The sequence below is a fragment of the Bacillus rossius genome, chromosome 1 (genome assembly GCF_032445375.1).
Source record: "Bacillus rossius redtenbacheri isolate Brsri chromosome 1, Brsri_v3, whole genome shotgun sequence".
Classification (NCBI taxonomy): domain Eukaryota; kingdom Metazoa; phylum Arthropoda; class Insecta; order Phasmatodea; family Bacillidae; genus Bacillus; species Bacillus rossius.
In genome coordinates this window covers 148,605,509-148,623,608 of record NC_086330.1, presented here as the reverse complement: position 1 = coordinate 148,623,608, position 18,100 = coordinate 148,605,509, and the positions used below count along the sequence as shown (strand labels likewise).

At 35.4% G+C, this 18,100-nt stretch overlaps 1 protein-coding gene across 10 annotated transcripts in view; it reads right to left on the bottom strand.

Annotated features, from left to right (window-relative positions):
- Positions 1 to 18,100, bottom strand: part of LOC134546270 (meiosis-specific nuclear structural protein 1-like) — a 52,643-nt gene that overhangs the window by 17,501 nt on the left and 17,042 nt on the right. For all 10 annotated transcript variants that reach the window (XR_010079123.1, XM_063388974.1, XM_063388971.1 and 7 more), the window contains 4 exons: positions 16,421 to 16,650; positions 16,176 to 16,292; positions 15,801 to 15,927; positions 9,345 to 9,548 (listed from right to left, as the gene is read on the bottom strand). Coding sequence is in view for 9 of the 10 variants with exons in the window: in XM_063388974.1 (XP_063245044.1) it covers positions 9,345 to 9,548; positions 15,801 to 15,927; positions 16,176 to 16,292; positions 16,421 to 16,650 (678 nt within the window). In the remaining variant the exon portion in view is untranslated. The remainder of the gene's footprint in view (positions 1 to 9,344; positions 9,549 to 15,800; positions 15,928 to 16,175; positions 16,293 to 16,420; positions 16,651 to 18,100) is intronic.

Genomic DNA, 18,100 nt, shown 5'->3' with positions numbered 1-18,100 from the left:
TAGTGATGTAACGGGATAACCTGCATAACATGTTGGCTTTAAGCAGGAAATCTCTTGAGACATTTTGGGACTCTCGTAATGGGGTTGTTGGTAAGAGCCAAAGTGGTTTTATTTTATTGATGGTTGTGTACAAGCAGATTGGTGCTAAGGGTATCCTTTTGTTTGTTTGTTAATTACAAGTCTGAAATTTTGTCTACTGGGATTCTGTGACTCTTATTATTAACAGTGTTAGAGAAAGTAACTAAGTAAAACTGAACACTTGTAAATCGCTATCGTGTTTTGTGAGGTAAGTGGTGTAAAAGATGTAAGAAAGTAACAAAGGGAGAATTGGTTGCCGGCTTGCACATACCTAAGACAAAAGTAAAAACTTTGTTTACTCAAACTCCATTTAACTTGGGGGGTTGTAAGGAGGTTAGGCACTGACCTACCCTTACATTGATTCTTTAGCATGGGGTTTTGAGAAGATAAAAAATATTTATTCTTGTGTTATGTTTCGTGTTGAAATATTTGTCTCTGCATTCCTTAAATGTTTTCTATAACTCCTTTGTTTCTGTTGGTGATTTCTGGCAGAGATGATATATAAATTTAAGTTTAAGCCGGGTTTTGAGAAGAAGGAGTAAGGAAGGGCCGTCCAGCTGGCGCCAAGAGGTGTTTGAAAGTGTTGTGGTGTGACCTAGTTAGCTGTGATTGGCCAAGTGACGTTTCACTTTATTTGAGAGAAAATCGCTGTAGGTTGCCGCCATATTGTGCAGGAACTATTTCTTTATAGGTTGCCAGAAGTTATTGTAAGCTGTTAAATAATGGTAAAGTAAATGAATTTGTGGTTTAAAATCTTGTATCTTTTTTTGTTAAACATATGTTACTTTGAAGTGTATATTTGGTTGAAGTAAGTGCAAATATTGACCGTGGAAGGATATGTAACTTTGTCTTTGGAGGGAGAGAGAGGCTTGTAACGGTGAATTGGAAGGAGCTGTAAAAAGGTGGTGAAAATAAAGCATTTCTTTTTTAGTTGGGCGTTATTAAATTTATTACTGGAGAGTTACCCACTACAGTACGTATATTTAAAAAAAAAGGTAGAGCATACAAGAGCATGCAAAAAAAATTTATATTAATAATTCATTAAACAAAAACCTTACTTCAACTTTAAATAGAAAACCCAAAATGTAACGCAACGCAAGCGACTTGAATCTGTGACGTGAACTAATGCGTAACTATTGCCGTAGTACACATTTACCAAGAAAGAATGCGGGCCATCAAATGTAGTTAACTCGGCACTCCACAGAAAGCGCGCGCACTGTATGCAATCGGCCAGATATCAATATTCGACTACGTGTGCACGCTCTATACGGGAAGCAACATAACCAAACATGAATGATGCCAACTCGCGCTGGCTACACGTTCATAAGCGGTACACCGCGGCGACGCAGACGATTAGATAAAGGAAATAACGTTTAAAAACGTTTTTAAAAGAAAATTTACACGTCAGACAACCTCGTATTTGCGTTAATTAAATAAGTAAGTGGTAATGTTCAAATAAATTTTAGATTTCTACTTTAAAATACATTGTTTTATACGGAAAAGATATTTACACCGGTACACCGCGCTGACGCAGACGATCAGATAAAAATAATAATAACGTTTAAAAACGTTGCAGCGTTGCAGAACCCTGTCCTCCAAAATAAATAATTTTCTCTTAAACTTCTTTTTGTATAGGTAAATATAAATAAGTCAATGTTTTTAGAGTGGTGTGTATGTTATGAGAGAGTATAATCTGTATAATCAGACGTTATGGATACTAATATATGTTATTTTCACTTGCTATGTTTTTAAGAAGGTATTTATTATTTTATTTAGACATTTTCAATCATTACTATTTTTTATGTAACTATTCACAAATGAGCCGCTGTACTAGATTTTTGCCTGTTTAGGCCTACTTTTTCAGTTTTCTCTAAATGATTTTAATTTTGTAAAGTAATTTGTATTATAATTGCTGTTTATAGTGTTCATTAACGTGTGGAATAATGTCTAGAACAAGGGATGGTGTCTGGGGTGATGTGTAGAAAGAGAGAGGCATAAGAGGCTTATAAGTGCAAGTGAGAAAGAAACAGTGCTTCCCCGCCAACAGAGATAGAGGCTGGGATTCCACACTGGTCGTGGGAAATGTGTGATAACTGCTGTCTCACGGTGTGGGAGAGAGAACGAGAATGGGAGTCCCCGATTTCGATGTGAAATTGAAAAGAGACAGATCAGGGGAAGCCCAGAGTTCTGTATGTACAAGGTTTTTTCATGTATTGTAACTTGTTCTGTGATTGGCTTGTATCTGTAAGAGTGAATGAAGCGTGCGTGTGATTGGTCGGTGAGGTCATGTGATGTCTACTCCCTGCGTGGAGGAGACGTGTCATGAGTTCATCAGTAGTCGTCGGACTATCGCTGCCAGGCGAGGCCGCGTTTCGGCGGCTCGCAGTTTTTCGCACATATTTTAGATATTCCAGCAAAAGACTTAATCGACGTTATTTTTTATTATTATTAATCTTCATCGCCCGAGCTGCGAGCATTCTCGACAGGCGAACGTACGAATGAAACGAGTGAATGAAACATTCAAAGTGTTTGGAGTCGTCTGTGCATTCTATGGTGAAAAAATAAAACAAAAACTACAATCAACGTTTTAAATATTTTTATTTTTGTAAGTAACGAACCGTTACAAATGGCGCCCGGCCGCGCGGCTTGAATTTGGACACGACCCTGAGATTAAGATGGACATTTCGGCAGCGAAGAAGAAAATATAAACATTCTTAAAACAGTTGGTGACTACGATAACCTTTAAGGACAAAAATTTTTACCATTAATATTGAACAGTTCGGAAGAAAACGGCGACATGTTTCCAGAACTATCGGCACAGCTGTGCGCCGAAGGCAGCTTTTCTCCGCGACGAGAGTCTACGGTTTCAATGAGTGAAGTGTTCCAGAGAAACGGCGGAAAGCGGTACGTCGCGGGACAGAGCGACACAAGGCACCATGGGACTTCAGGCCTGTCTCAGCGCGGGATCGCAGAACCAAGCTTCGCGGGACATCGCGGGATGAATCGCCGAAAAATAGCAAGTCAAAAAATGGAACTAAATTGATTGTTTACATTGTTTTTCTTTTATTCTGAACATTAAAATAAGATTTGTGTTAAAATTGTTGTGATTTGTATATTTCATTATGACAATTAGTAGCCCAGTTGAGGTTATGGGGGGGTCAGTTTCAATTGATCAATTGTTATTGAATATGATGAGGGAAATGAAACAGGGACAACAAGAAATGACACAAAAAATGGAACAGGGTTGTATGTCAACAGAAAATTGAACAGGGACAAGAATTAAAACAGGGTATTTCACAGATGAAGGATGCAATTATTAAACATATATGGCAGGAGTTAGGAAATATAGAGGGTAAAATGGATGTACAAACTGTTGTAAACGAGGAAATTCACGTTTCTAAACAAAGGGTTGAAAGCTGTGAATCACAAGTGGAAAGGGAGCTAACTAATGTAGAAAGTGGTGAAAATGAAATAATAGTGTCGAAAGAACATGTTGAAGGTATTGGGTATGATATACATGAACATGTAAACATTGGGAGTAAATGTGAAAAATTCCTAGATGGGGTAAACAAAGGAAATGTTGACAATGTGGTTGAGAAAATTAGTAAATGTAGAGGTAATACACATGGAATCAAGATTTTGTGTAAACAAATGAGAGAAATAGAAATTGAAATGATAATTTTTTCAGATACACTTAAAGGTGAGTTTGCTGAGGAAATGATCAGTGAATTGAGTTTTGCAGATTGCGGAGAAATGATAAAAGGGAGATTTTGTCAAAATGTAAACAATAATGTACGAAGATGTGTGTTGTGTATGCCGAATAGTGTACAAACTAAAAAAATTTCACCGATCCCTGTGGAACATGAAGTGGAAAAAGCTGTGCAATATGGTCAGAGGTTTTGGGTGTGGAAGCATGTGTACAGAACTATCGCCGAGATAGTAAACAGTTTTTTGTTCTGTTCAAAGGCAGAAGAAAGTTATGGTAAATGGACAGGGGTGATGCAACCTCTGGAAACAGTGTGTGTAGACTTGTTTGGCCCACTGCCGAGATGGAGGGGTGGAGTCAAAACTAGTTTTGTCGTGTTTGATGTTTTTAAATTTTTTTTGCAATTTTGCCATTTTTTTTGTATGTTTTTCAGAATTTTTTTTAGTCTTTGAATTGTGTACTTTTTAATAATGTTTTGCATTTTAAGGGTTTTTGTATTTTTTGAAGAATAATGATAGGATAATATAGGAATGCACAAATAAGATTAATGACAGCAAATTTTTACCAGATTCTTAAAGAGAAGGAAGATAACTATGTTAATGTGAATATTTGTGTTGTTTTGAAATAATAATAATAATAATGGTATAGATTCTTTTTGAGTATACATTTACTAAATATTATGTGAAGAAATGCTTTACATTGTGAGAATTTCATTGCACTTGGGTAATGTTTAGTTTGTTTAATGTTGTGTCATGGGGAGAGGTTAACTGAAATTTATTATCAGTTATTTTTTTTGGAAAATGATATATTTTTGAAATGGTTAAATATTTTAATTGAAAATGCCACATATTGGTAATGATAAATGTTTGTTTTGGATTGAATGACAGGGTGACAACATCCTATATTAAAGGTATGAAATGTAATGCTAAACGATAATGAATAACAGTCGTCGAGTTTTGAAGCTGCAGAAGCAGTTATGTGTTCATGATGGCCAGTTTAGGTGAATTTTATGGTATTGTCCTAAATAAGCAGCAGATTTTTTTTTGTGTAATATGGTTTGTGAGGCAGCTGTGGGGGCCAGGAGGTTAATTTTAAATATGTTTCCGGCATGGAGTCCGATGTTTTTTCTTTGCAAGGGTGTGTCCCTTCTCCTTGGTTGCTCCCACCCCTCATCAAGGTTAAAATAATATATGCCGCTGCTGAAAGGGAAGATATGGTTTCAAACCTAAGGAAGGGCATTTGTTCATGTAATTTGTTTTTGAAGAATAGAAGCATATGACTACATATATCTTAATGAAGTGTTTGTCATGCCATGACGGTAGAATGGTCAACCTGTTTGTAGAATTTTATTTGAGGTATGTAAAGCTTAAAGTTTGATGTGAAATGACAAGTGCTGTGTGTATTTGTGTATGGCTCTGAATAATTTTTTGTTTCTAATTTCATTAATAGGTTAGCCGAGCTGACTAGCAGCTAACAGGGTTGTAATTGAGCGCCCCTTACCTTTCGGCTAGCTCGGGAGTTAGGAAGGAATGAGAAGAGGAAGTTGGTAAAACTTTGGGTATTTTTTATGTAATTTGGTAAAAGGTTAGCCGAGCTGACTAGCAGCTAAAAGGGTTTTAGTTGGGCGCCCCTTACCTTTCCGCTAGCTCAGGAGCTAGGAATGATGGGGAAGATGGGATTCTCCGTCTGTTGGACCTACATGTCCTTCTCCAGGTGCACCAATGCTAACTCCTCTGCCTGGAAAGACAGATGGATCCCCTGCTGAGGTTTCAGGGCATGTTATATCATGGGAAAGACAGATGGATCCCCTGCTGAGATTCCAGGGCATGTTATATCATGGGAAAGACAGATGGATCCCCTGCTGAGGTTTCAGGGCATGTTATATCATGGGAAAGACAGATGGATCCCCTGCTGAGATTCCAGGGCATGTTTGTTTGCCTGTAAAGCCGTGGGTTCCCTGCTGAGATTTCTAGACGGGTTCGTTTCATGAGGGAAATTATTGATTCCCTGTTGAGATTTCCGAGAATATTCCTGGATGGAGTATTCTTTCCGCTGAGATTTCCAAGCCCGTTCTCTTCATAGAATAAATGAGTCTGGTGATCGTGGTTCTGTGGAGTATTTCACCCCTTAACCATACTGTATAGTAGAAACCTGGGACCAGGGTGGTCAAATGAAATGAAGGTTTGGTTGCGTCTTTTTGAAGACGGGTCAGCAACCTGATGTATGAGGGAGATGGTGGATTCACTGTTGAGAGTGGAAGGGAGTTGAAAAGTATATTTGTTATTTCTATTCGTCATATTGTTTCTTCTTATATATAAAATATTCATGAGATCTTCAATAATTATTCTATTTGAGAAATCTTCGTCGTCGTCAAAAAATAAAGGCATCAGCAGTAGAAAGGTCAAATCAGAAGTTTGGTCAGCAGTCTGAGTTAGCAGTGTTGTTAAAGTTTGTTGGTGCAAGTATGAGGGGTGGAGGAATTGGTTGATTCATAAATGAAAGTAGTGGGGTCCTGGTAATAGAGGAGTTATCCGTCGTCGTATTGTTCATCGTCAATTGGGGTCAGATGTGCCAGCTAGTGTCGAAGTGCTCCACAGCTGAAGTAGGTTAGTCGTCGAGATTGTTTTGTCGTCGAGATTGTTTTTAGGTGGTCAGAGGGACGTAATTCCTGCAGTTCTCGTTCCAGCTAGTGCAGATGAGATAGTTGTGTCTTCGAGGTATTTGGAGTTGTTGCAGTTTGTGTAGAAGTGTCCACAGCTGTTCCAACCAGAGTTGAGATGTGTGATAGGAAGATTCTTCGTAAACCAGGGAACACTGCTTGAAATTTGTGAAGAGATTAATTTTGAAACTACTTGTATTCTGTATTAATGTAACTGAAAAAACACTAAAGATGAGGATTGTTGACTGTACCAAAAACTGAAATTTCATTTTTAAATTTAACTGAAAATTTGTATTAATCTTTGCAATTTATAAAAATAATGGTTTTTTAAATTTCTTTTATAAACAAGAGTGTAATGACGGGATGCATTTATGTCTAAAGATGTTTTGAATGTATTTTGTACAGGTTAGGTTTTAACTTTTGTAACTTTTCAATGAAATGTAGTGTTAATTTAATTGAAAAGTTGGGGGGGGTTATGTAGCGTTGCAGAACCCTGCCCTCCAAAATAAATAATTTTCTCTTAAACTTCTTTTTGTATAGGTAAATGTAAATAAGTCAATGTTTTTAGAGTGGTGTGTATGTTATGAGAGAGTATAATCTGTATAATCAGACGTTATGGATAATAATATATGTTATTTTCAATTGCTATGTTTTTAAGAAGGTATTTATTATTTTATTTAGACATTTTCAATCATTACTATTTTTTATGTAATTATTCACAAATGAGCCGCTGTACTAGATTTTTGCCTGTTTAGGCCTACTTTTTCAGTTTTCTCTAAATGATTTTAATTTTGTATAGTAATTTGTATTATAATTGCTGTTTATAGTGTTCATTAACGTGTGGAATAATGTCTAGAACAAGGGATGGTGTCTGGGGTGATGTGTAGAAAGAGAGAGGCATAAGAGGCTTATAAGTGCAAGTGAGAAAGAAACAGTGCTTCCCCGCCAACAGAGATAGAGGCTGGGATTCCACACTGGTCGTGGGAAATGTGTGATAACTGCTGTCTCACGGTGTGGGAGAGAGAACGAGAATGGGAGTCCCCGATTTCGATGTGAAATTGAAAAGAGACAGATCAGGGGAAGCCCAGAGTTCTGTATGTACAAGGTTTTTTCATGTATTGTAACTTGTTCTGTGATTGGCTTGTATCTGTAAGAGTGAATGAAGCGTGCGTGTGATTGGTCGGTGAGGTCATGTGATGTCTACTCCCTGCGTGGAGGAGACGTGTCATGAGTTCATCAGTAGTCGTCGGACTATCGCTGCCAGGCGAGGCCGCGTTTCGGCGGCTCGCAGTTTTTCGCTAGGTGCGGCCGTGTTTGAGGCCGCACATATTTTAGATATTCCAGCAAAAGACTTAATCGACGTTATTTTTTATTATTATTAATCTTCATCGCCCGAGCTGCGAGCATTCTCGACAGGCGAACGTACGAATGAAACGAGTGAATGAAACATTCAAAGTGTTTGGAGTCGTCTGTGCATTCTATGGTGAAAAAATAAAACAAAAACTACAATCGACGTTTTAAATATTTTTATTTTTGTAAGTAACGAACCGTTACAACGTCTTTAAAAGAAAATTTACATGTCAGACATCTTCGTATATCCGTTAATTAAATAAGTAAGTGGTAATTTCCAAATAAATATTAGATTTCTACTTTAAAATACATTGTTTTATATGCAAAAGATACCTACACAAAGCGCTCGGCATCTAATAGCGGGACCAAAACATCATTCGACGTTTAAGAGAAAAGTTTTTTTTATCCAAATTTTGACGGCCAAAAATATAGGTGCGACGATTATGCGCGTGCGACAATTATGCAATAAAAGATGTTACTGCTGTGTCGGTGCGGGGTGTGGTGGGAGGGTCGCACTCAGGTCACCAGGTCCTTTTGTCCATAGCTTCCCACAAGTCAGCTGGGCGCTGGTGAAGGGCTTGAGCGGGTGATGATGGAATAGAATGAGATGTAGTGCCCTACCAAGAAGAGAGGCAAAAATACCATGGTTTGGGTTTATTTCAATATGAAATACACCTGCCTCTCCCTGGTCAGCCTTAAAGTGTTGCCCCATAGTGCCCTACACTGTGCCTGCTCACGACCGGCGGACGTTGTTGGTCGCAGTGTCTTGAGGCGTCGTCTGGACGGTAGACAGCACAAGCGTGGGTAGAGTGCACCTTTTTACACCGTCCCGGCCGGAGGAGGGTTTAGGGAGAGCTGTGGCAGAGGAGGAATGAAAAGCTTCGGCAGTGGTCGGCACACCTGAGGTAGGATCGGCTCACCCCTCTTTCCAAGGCTCTGGAGGGGTGCTGAGCAGCTGGTTGTGCGGCAGGTTATCTACCTCCAGGCAAGGTCCCACACACATGTACAACTTACGGTGAGAGAACTTATGTCAGTGCCCGTTAAAAGTGACGTACACATGTGACAATCTTTCCTCCTTCCCCTCCTAATTGTAATTTCTGTCAAAATTTTGAAATTCGGTTCCTATTCCAAATTGGTTCAGCTTCAACACTGACAGAGACTGTATTTTCTAACATAACTGTACAAAATTTAAAAACAAAACTTCATGGCAGATGCATTTGGCATATATTTGAGTTACTACAACAGTACATTACATTGTGTATCTTGGTTTCAACATACAATAATTTCAACAAACAGGAATTTTCCAGAAGTGTCAACTGAATACAAATGCACGTGTCAATGATTTAGACTGCTGTATTGACAAATCATAAGGCAACGTTGAAGCCATTCGCAGGCGACTAGAACTGGTGCAGTGGAGGATTTATAAACTTGTGAATGAGGATGGGCGAGGGGGAACTAACGTATTTTTTTCTAGTTTTGTCCAGGAAACTTCACATAACCTGGTGTAAACGGTCGTCAGAAATGTTAGTGTACTGCCATTACGGTCATCACCTGCTGCCTCTCCTGGTGCTCCTGCTCTGCCTCCAGCCTGAGCTGCCGCAGCCTCTCGGCCATGTGCTCGCGCTGGGCCTGGCGCCACGCTACTCGCTGCCGCAGTTGCCGCTCCAGAGCCTCCCGCTCCCGCCGCTCCTCCTCCTCCTGGGCCTCCAGCTCCTGCACCTCCTGCAGGGCCGCCAACTGCTCCTCCCGCCGCACCTGAAACGCACACCTCCTCTGTGCCTATCTCAACACTCCCGGCATTGACCACTGTAAAAAAATCACTGTCTGTGAACTGGCTTACATTTACACCGATAAAGAGGTCAACTTCCCTTGGCAAAGTTATCTCATAATACTAATTCTCACGTCAAAAAAGAAAGACTTATTTCATGTTACAGAAAAGAAGTTATTGATTGGCTTCTAAAATTGACTTTGAACAATAAAAAAAATTATCAAGGTTCCAAGAATAAACAATGCAGACATGTATGAAACAAGTAAAACACCAAGTAAAACAAATTCTGAATTTTCCGGGACCATTAAATAAAATTTACTTGCAACCATTTTTCATCACAGTACTATTTTGATATAATAATAGGCTAAATTCAATATAATACGAAATGGATCTACAATTCTCTACAATTCAAGCTATTGCAGATTTTTAAGTCAGAAAGCTAAAACCTTACTAAAATAATCTCCAAATAATTGGAGAATGTCCAACTATTTATATTGAATGTGCAAATATAAACTGAAGTAAAGGGTAAAAAAAATGCAATTTAGCAAATGGCTACTAAAAATTAAAAGTTTCTTGACTTTCAAGAACATAACTTTATTTTGGCACTCTTTAATGACTTTCGAAACAAGTCCAGTTTCATTACTTTTTCATGAATTTAAGGTCCTGTACACACCCTGTAAAAATAAAAGTTCTCAGATTCTGTCTATGTCATACAGTTTTTCTTCCATGAATTGATCCAATATCTAATTATTTAAATAATACAATTCTTTTGTCCCTAACAAAAATAACTTGTATTTTGACTACACTGTGACCATTGATAATAGTGTCACACATGTAACAAAACATATAATTAGAGACAAGTTTATAAGGCAAATTGCGACAAAACTGAAATTTATTTATTTATAAAATTGTATCAAGCACACAAACAGTCCTAAGACTCTATGAGTGTGCACACATAAAAATATATAAAACAAAAAAATACAAGACACCCAAAATAACCCTACTACCATAAATGGTTAAAAAGATGACATAAATAAGTAATAAATAAAATATAAAGACAATAACAATGCATAAAGAAAAAAATACTAACATAAAGACTAAACAACACAAAATAATTAATTAATTAAATCAACACAAAATTAATGAAAATAAATAAATTAATTAAAGTTGGTGTTGCAACAGGCAACACACACAGATAATCAAATATTTCCAACAAGTTAGTGAAAATAGGAAAATGGCAATATTCGTTTGAATATAGCACAAAATATATGAAATATTTATATATTGGAACAAGAGAAAAATTTTTAATATTAACCTTCTTACTAGTTTGTGGTAAGAAAATTCCATACTTGTTGAAATTAGAAATAAATCTATACACAATATCATTATTCTGTCTTAAGATACATAATAAAGGTGGCTTACGGGTATTAAACTAGGGAATTTTGATTTCAATAGTTTCAAAAATGTAAGGACAGTTAATCTGGAATTATTACAATTATATATAAATATTCCATCAAAAATATTTTGTCTATCTGAAAGAGCACCTAAGAGGGAATTTAAATCTACATTAATAATATATATATTTTTTTAATGAATTTTGATAATCTTGTTTGTATTCTGTCAATGTCTGTATTACTGATGTTGTTCCAAATTATCGACTGTATTCTAGTTTAGTCCTGACAAGAGTAGTACATATAGAGAAACAGAGTGGAGTCCACAGTCGAAGCAAGATATGTAATGAATTTATTGAAACCAAATTTTCTGTTTGAATAATTAAAGAGTGATTCAATATGTAAATGGAAATATAACTTAGAATCAAATAAGATACAGATCTTTTGCATACTGCGACTTTGAGATAGGTAAATTCGCAAGATTCTATCCTAAAACTATTGGGTGTATTTTTCTGGAGAAGGTTATGATGGTAGTCTTATCATTGTTAAGATTAACTAAGTTTAAGCTACACCATTCAACAGCAGAAATATCACACTAAAGTAAATAACAATCATGATAGGACGACATTTTCTTTTGGATATTTAGGTCGTCTGTAAAGAGTGCCAGTAGAAAACTTAAGTACTGATATTATATCATCTGAAATTATATCATCAAAGTAAATATTGAACAGTAATGGTTAAATACTAGTAACACATTGTGGAACACCCGAAATAGACAGGTCTAAATCAAAGTTTATATTTTTTATTGAAACACAGAAATTTCTGATATATAGATAACCAGTTTATAAATTTGTCACTAAGTCAAAATTAGAACATTTAGTAAGAATAATGTTGTGATTCACAGTATTAAAACCTTTTATTAAATCAAATCAAAATAACACGCATCAACCTGACCACATATAATTACCTCGGAAGAAACGGGGTTATACTAAGTTGGTCATGGTAGGTTTTCCTGTTCTAAAACTATGTTGTGCATCTGTAAATAAGTTTTTTTTAAATTCAATTCAAGATATTTAAGTATTATTTTATTGAAAACTTTTGTGAAACCATTTAAGAGATATATATGTCTGTAATGTGAAACTTAACCTTCCTGTGTGTAGGAAATACCTTCGCAAGCTTCCATTTGCAAGGGTAAATGCCACTATTGATACTTTAATTGCCTTTTACAATAAAATTTGGAATGCCATCTCCCCTGTTGACAAAAGTACATCTTAATGTTTTGATACTACAGAGAACAAGACTCTCAGTGATGTTAGCCATAGGGATTGAAAAATTAGAAAAGTTGGAAGTAGCGGGATTATTGTTGCAAATATGGACAATAGAGAAATATTCAGCAAACTGGTTCGCAATTTGTAGGGGTTTATTAGTACCATTATCATTTATTTTAAGTGATGGTTGTTGTTCGTACCCCTTTCTCATAATCCTTACGTAATACGAAAATGTTTTGGGATTTTTTAATATTTTTATTAATATTTTGAAGCCAATTATTTTTTATCTCTTTACATAAATAACTTTGTCTCTTTGCAAGACTGCGAAAATAAGGTATTGTAATATGGATTTATATTTATATTACATTTGTACAATTTTAGGTAATTTTCTTTTCAATTTCAGTGTTTGAATTAATTGTTTGGAATACCAGTGACAATACTTTGATGTGGTTTTTACAGTACAAGGTATATAATCATTTATTAACTCATTCATTTTGGATGTTAAATAATTCTCCATACTATTTACATCACAAACATTATAAAGTCTGACCAATTGATCTTTGATAGCATTATATAGAACCAAATAGTGATCGTTTTATAGTTTTTGAAAGAAGTATAAACATTTATATTTCTGATAACAATGTCCAGTTTAATGTTTACCTCTATAGTTGGATGAGGTAAGTCTTCCTTGAATAGGGGATCTACAGCTTTACTAATCGAGCAGTGCTCAAGATTAGAAACGCACAGGTCTAGCACAGTGGTTCCCAAAAAGGTGTTACGTGGAACCCTGGGGTTCCGTGAGTCAGGATGAATGTCATATAAAGCAGGCACAATTATTATCAAATAACTTTCTTTGAAGGAGTGGGTGTTCCGCCAAAAGAAAAGTTGAACGTAGGGTTCCCTGGCCGAAAAAAATTGGGAACCGGTCGTCTAGCAGACGACTGGCTGATTGGGAATAGTTAAATCGCAATAAGTTCATGGCTGAAGAAAAGTTGATTAAAGCCCGAGATTTAGTTTTAATACAAAATTGTAATATAAATTATGAGTGTTCATCTGAGTCCAGTAAACATCAGGTACATTGAAATAGATAGTATATGATGAGGGTATTGTATATGGGGTAATATAAATGTTACCAAGAATTGAATGATTAGTTTGAGACATTTTTAAATTAATCCAAACAGCTTCAAATCCCAGGTGGTCAGATTCATTAGTACGGAAAAAAAAATTTAATTTTTGTTTTATTTACTGCAATCAAAACACTGCCACCTCTTTCATTAAAGTTAGTGAGGGGACTCTGTCTGTTCTAAATATACAATAGTTGTCACTGAAGTAGTGAAAGTTTATACTATTGTGTGTAAACCAAATTTCTGTGAGACATATAATGCCATGATCTGAATTTGATAGATTCTCAAAAATTCAATGGCTTTCATTCTTAAATCATCTTACGTTTTGGTCCGTCACAAAAACGAGACAGTCATTTGAGGCGTGGGTTAAGGTGGTCCTCCTGGCATCTTGTTTGGAGACATGTCATTATCAGTAGAGGCAGTACTGCTGGTTGATTCTCGAGGCATGTGACTTTTCCATGTTGTCAAACATTTAATCTTCATGTAGTTTTTCATAGAAAGTAAGGACTTATTAGACAGTAGTTTGGCCAGAAAACACCGCATAACACCGGAATGAAAGTTAAAAAACCATAGAGCACTGAAATGCAAGCGATATCATGCAATTAAGTAGCATTTAAGCATAACTTAATTCAAATCATAAAAAAAAAAGTAATCTTTTAATTTTTGGAACTCATGGAATGTCATTATTTCTGGACAAAAAATTGTATCAAAATTGTAGAAAAATTACTTTAATTAATTTTACTGTGCATCTCTTATCGAATCACTTTCTAACCACAAATGCACACTAATTTATTTTTATTGTTATGAATGTATTGTTTTAGACCAATTTATTACAAATAATTTTATCATAAAAATGCAGCACATAAATTTTACCATTATTTTGGTGGAGTAAGTCTACAAAAAAGCTTTTATAAAAATAAAAACAATAGCACCGAAATCCTGTTTTATAAATATAATTGGACTAAAAATAAAACCATACACTCTAATCTCTAATTATCACGGTTAAGAATAAACTACATGGAACTATTCTTTTAATTCACAACTTGTTTGGACTGTGTATATATGTTGTGACCGAGGTGTGCATATGCGTTATGACTTTGAGACACTATATACCCAAGTCTAAGTGTAAATTTGAATTTTTCACGCTACTAGCGCCGGTAGCACCACTATTATCTCCTAGCAGTGCCGGCAATCAACTGTCAGTATTTGTTATCGCGCCGCCGTGGTAGTCGTTCCATCAAAAAGATGGTGTGTACAGTTCATAGTCAAAACATTTGGCCCTCCAGGGAAGATCTTGCCAGCATGATTAGTCGTTTAGCTTATTTCATCGACGTGCGTCAATATATTTGTACCGGTTAGTGCGTTGTTCATCCACGACTGAAGTGCCGTGGTCACCCCCTCTTTTCTTTTGTTATTTCTTCTTGTGTAGTTAACATGAACGTGTAAATGCTTCAGACATGAAGCATCCCAGTGTTATGTTTGTCACGGGATTGAGTATTTATCGAGTTTTGGTAAGAGTGCGCCGCGTCGTGTTATTGACCTCTCCACACCTAATTAAACTGTTTGTGCACAGCAACGCAGTGTGGCATGGTTGTCGGCAGCACCGCTTCCCAAGCTTCATTTCGCAAGCAATCATTTAATAAACTGTGCATAAAGCATTATATATTTGACCACATGCACTTCACAGGTTCCAAGCCACATATGTTTTGCATAAGTTTCATTTTCAAAGTTTCATTTTTAGAACATTTTTTGTGCAATATGGAATATGGTTAGGGAGAATCAAATGGAATAAATAACTGAACATTTTTGCTAAATATGAAATAATTTTTTCTTAAGGATTTTTAAATTATATCATGAGTAGCAACTAGCATGGCTACTCATGATATAATTTAAAAATCCTTAAGAAAAAATTATTTCATATTTAGCTTTTGTATCTATAAAAATTCTTAATATTTTAAGAGGCCAGATAAAATTAAATATTTTAAAATTAAAAAAATTTTTTCTGAAAGAAATTAAACTATATTGCATAGCAGCCAGTAAAATTGACTTCAAAACTAAAAAGTCTGTTTTATTTTTCATTTCATTCCCTTTATCCATACTGCACAAAAACATTAAAAATGTAACTTTTCCTGCTAATTATGCAAAAAGAATGCGTTCAAATTTTTGTTCTTTTTTTTTAAAGTTCTGCCACTCAAAAAGTTGGCAAGTTTAACCATGTGGAACATAAATATAAAATAATTAACTTGAATGGGACATACGCCCTTAACTCTATCTACACACCAAAAAACATTGGCTTACAAAAAAATAGCTAGGGAAGATCTGATATAAGCTCATGAATCATATCATAATTAAACTAGTACATACCTAGTATGTATTTTATTTTATTTAAGATATACTCTTAGAGAGGTTCCCTAGCTTGTATTTATTTCTTAACTATTAAAAAAAAAAATGTGCACCTGTTCTTGATAAATTTGAGCTGCTAACTTATCCAACACCATAGATTTCTTCTCTTCTCGTTCTTTCATAGCTTTGACACGTTCTCTCTCAGCTGCATCACATTTCTCCACATACTCAAGAATTTTCCTGAACAAAATAATTTCAAATTCAGTTAAATTATAAAACTAATAATATATTAGTGCAAATTATGTGTTAAATGTAAATAAAGGATTCAAACAAGTCTCACATGCAAATCATACACAAATTAAAAACCATTAAATTTTAGATAAACCATTTAAGAAACTTAAGCTTGAGCACACACACTACACAACAGAAATATGAATGTTGAGTATAGGCTGTTTAAAAGATAAACAACCTACTTGGTACATATTTACCTATTTTCCTCTTCCAGCTCTGCTTTCTCTTTTTCTTTCCAAGCAATCCTGGCAAGCCTAAAGAGTTCTATTTCCTGCTGTGTCTTCTTCATCTTCATCATTCTTTCTTCCATTTCCCTACAGATAAAAAAAAAAAGCTCACAATCATACTTCCCTAACTTTACCATGTTTCCCAGCCTCGCAGCAAACCTGATTCAAGATCTTTACTTCTACTGACATAAGTTAATTTACTAATTTAGGCCTACCTAATATCTTCTTCATGGATACGCTGGACTATTTCATCCAACATCTTCTTCTCTCGCAAAAATTCCAGCAAGGCCTTTTGTCGATTCTTCTCTACTTCAGCGATCTGGTCCAGGAGCTCGCTTCGGTACTTTAATTTGCGCTGGAAATTTTCTAAATTCTCTTGCCTTTCTAATTCTTTATCTTCTTTCCAAATTGACTGCTGATGTTCTGCTTCGGCATGTTCACGATGCTAGGGACACATTCAGTATTAACACATTGATGAAATTAAAAAAATCAAATGCAGAAAAACATCAATTAACCAAAATAGTTTTAACTGAAATAGTGTTTAACTGAAACAACTGACATTGATTAAAACAAGAGACAAAAAACTAGCGGTTTGTTGTCTGTCCAGTCAATGCTCTTTTGGATCGTTTTTAGACAAAGCTAAAGATTAAATCTGTTTTTTTATCATGTCATATCAACTAAACATAAAAGGGTCATGATAACAATACAACAAAAATTAGATGCAATTGAAAGAATAAAAAATAGAGAGATTTTGCAATATGTTGTAGCTAATTTTGATAGTGGTATTTCGACTTTTTCCGATTCTGTCAAAATGAAATATAATTTTGAAAATGCATTACAATAAACAATAAAAACTTGACAAAACAAAAATGTAAATGAGGCTGTTTTTTTATGGTTTGCAAAACAAAGGGAAAAGGAAGTAGCGCTAACATGACCAATAAGTCAGTAAAAGGCTAAAATTCTAAGTAAATTGATGGGTGAGTCGAGTGAAGGATTTAAAGCAAGTGCTGGATAGCTTGAAAAGTGCAAAAGTAGGAATGGTGTACGTCAAGAAAATGTCTGGGGAAATGTTATCTGCCAATTTTGATGTCATATATTGTTTTTTAAAACCTAGATGAACAAATTTTATTGCAGGATACTTGAATTATAAAATTTACAATGCAGATGAAACGAGTTTAAATTTTAAAATAGTACTACCCAAAAACTTGCTTGCTTCAAAAGATGAAAAGCATGCTCCTGGGCACAAAATTAACAATAAAAGAGTGACGGATTAGTTTTACAGCAATGCTTCAGAAAATCATAGACTACGGCCCAAGGTTGTAGGAAGTTAAAAAAGCCAAGGCGTTGAAAAATATTGCCGAAAATCTGTTCCTGTGTTTTAAAGGAATCAAAAAAGCTCTCTGATGTCTGCTGAATTGTTCGCTGAATGGTTCAAAAATGAATTTGTCACCAGTGTAGTCATTTTTGAAATCAAAAAACCTTCCAGAGAGTATGTTATTACTCGTTCACACCCTAACACACCCTCAAAAAATGCAAGATAGAAACATCATTAGGAAGCTAATGTGTCCAGTTTGGTGTACCCTTAAGACCAAAGATATATTAAGTATATTGCCTGATTCAAAAACTATTACAGAGATTTTTTTCTGAGATTTATGTTACAAGATAGCATAAATTAATCATCTAGTGTTCCTGAAATCTTACAAACCAGCGATATGAATGGGAGAAAAAAATATATCCCTTACACTAAAAAAATTCTGGACTAAACTTTTAAACTGGATTTTACTTCAGAACAAAGATAAAAATGACCTAACTCTTCAGAGCTTGATGAAAAAATTCCAAGTTGGAAGTGATCAACCAAGATGATATAGATGAATGGACAAACGGTGATAAGTCTG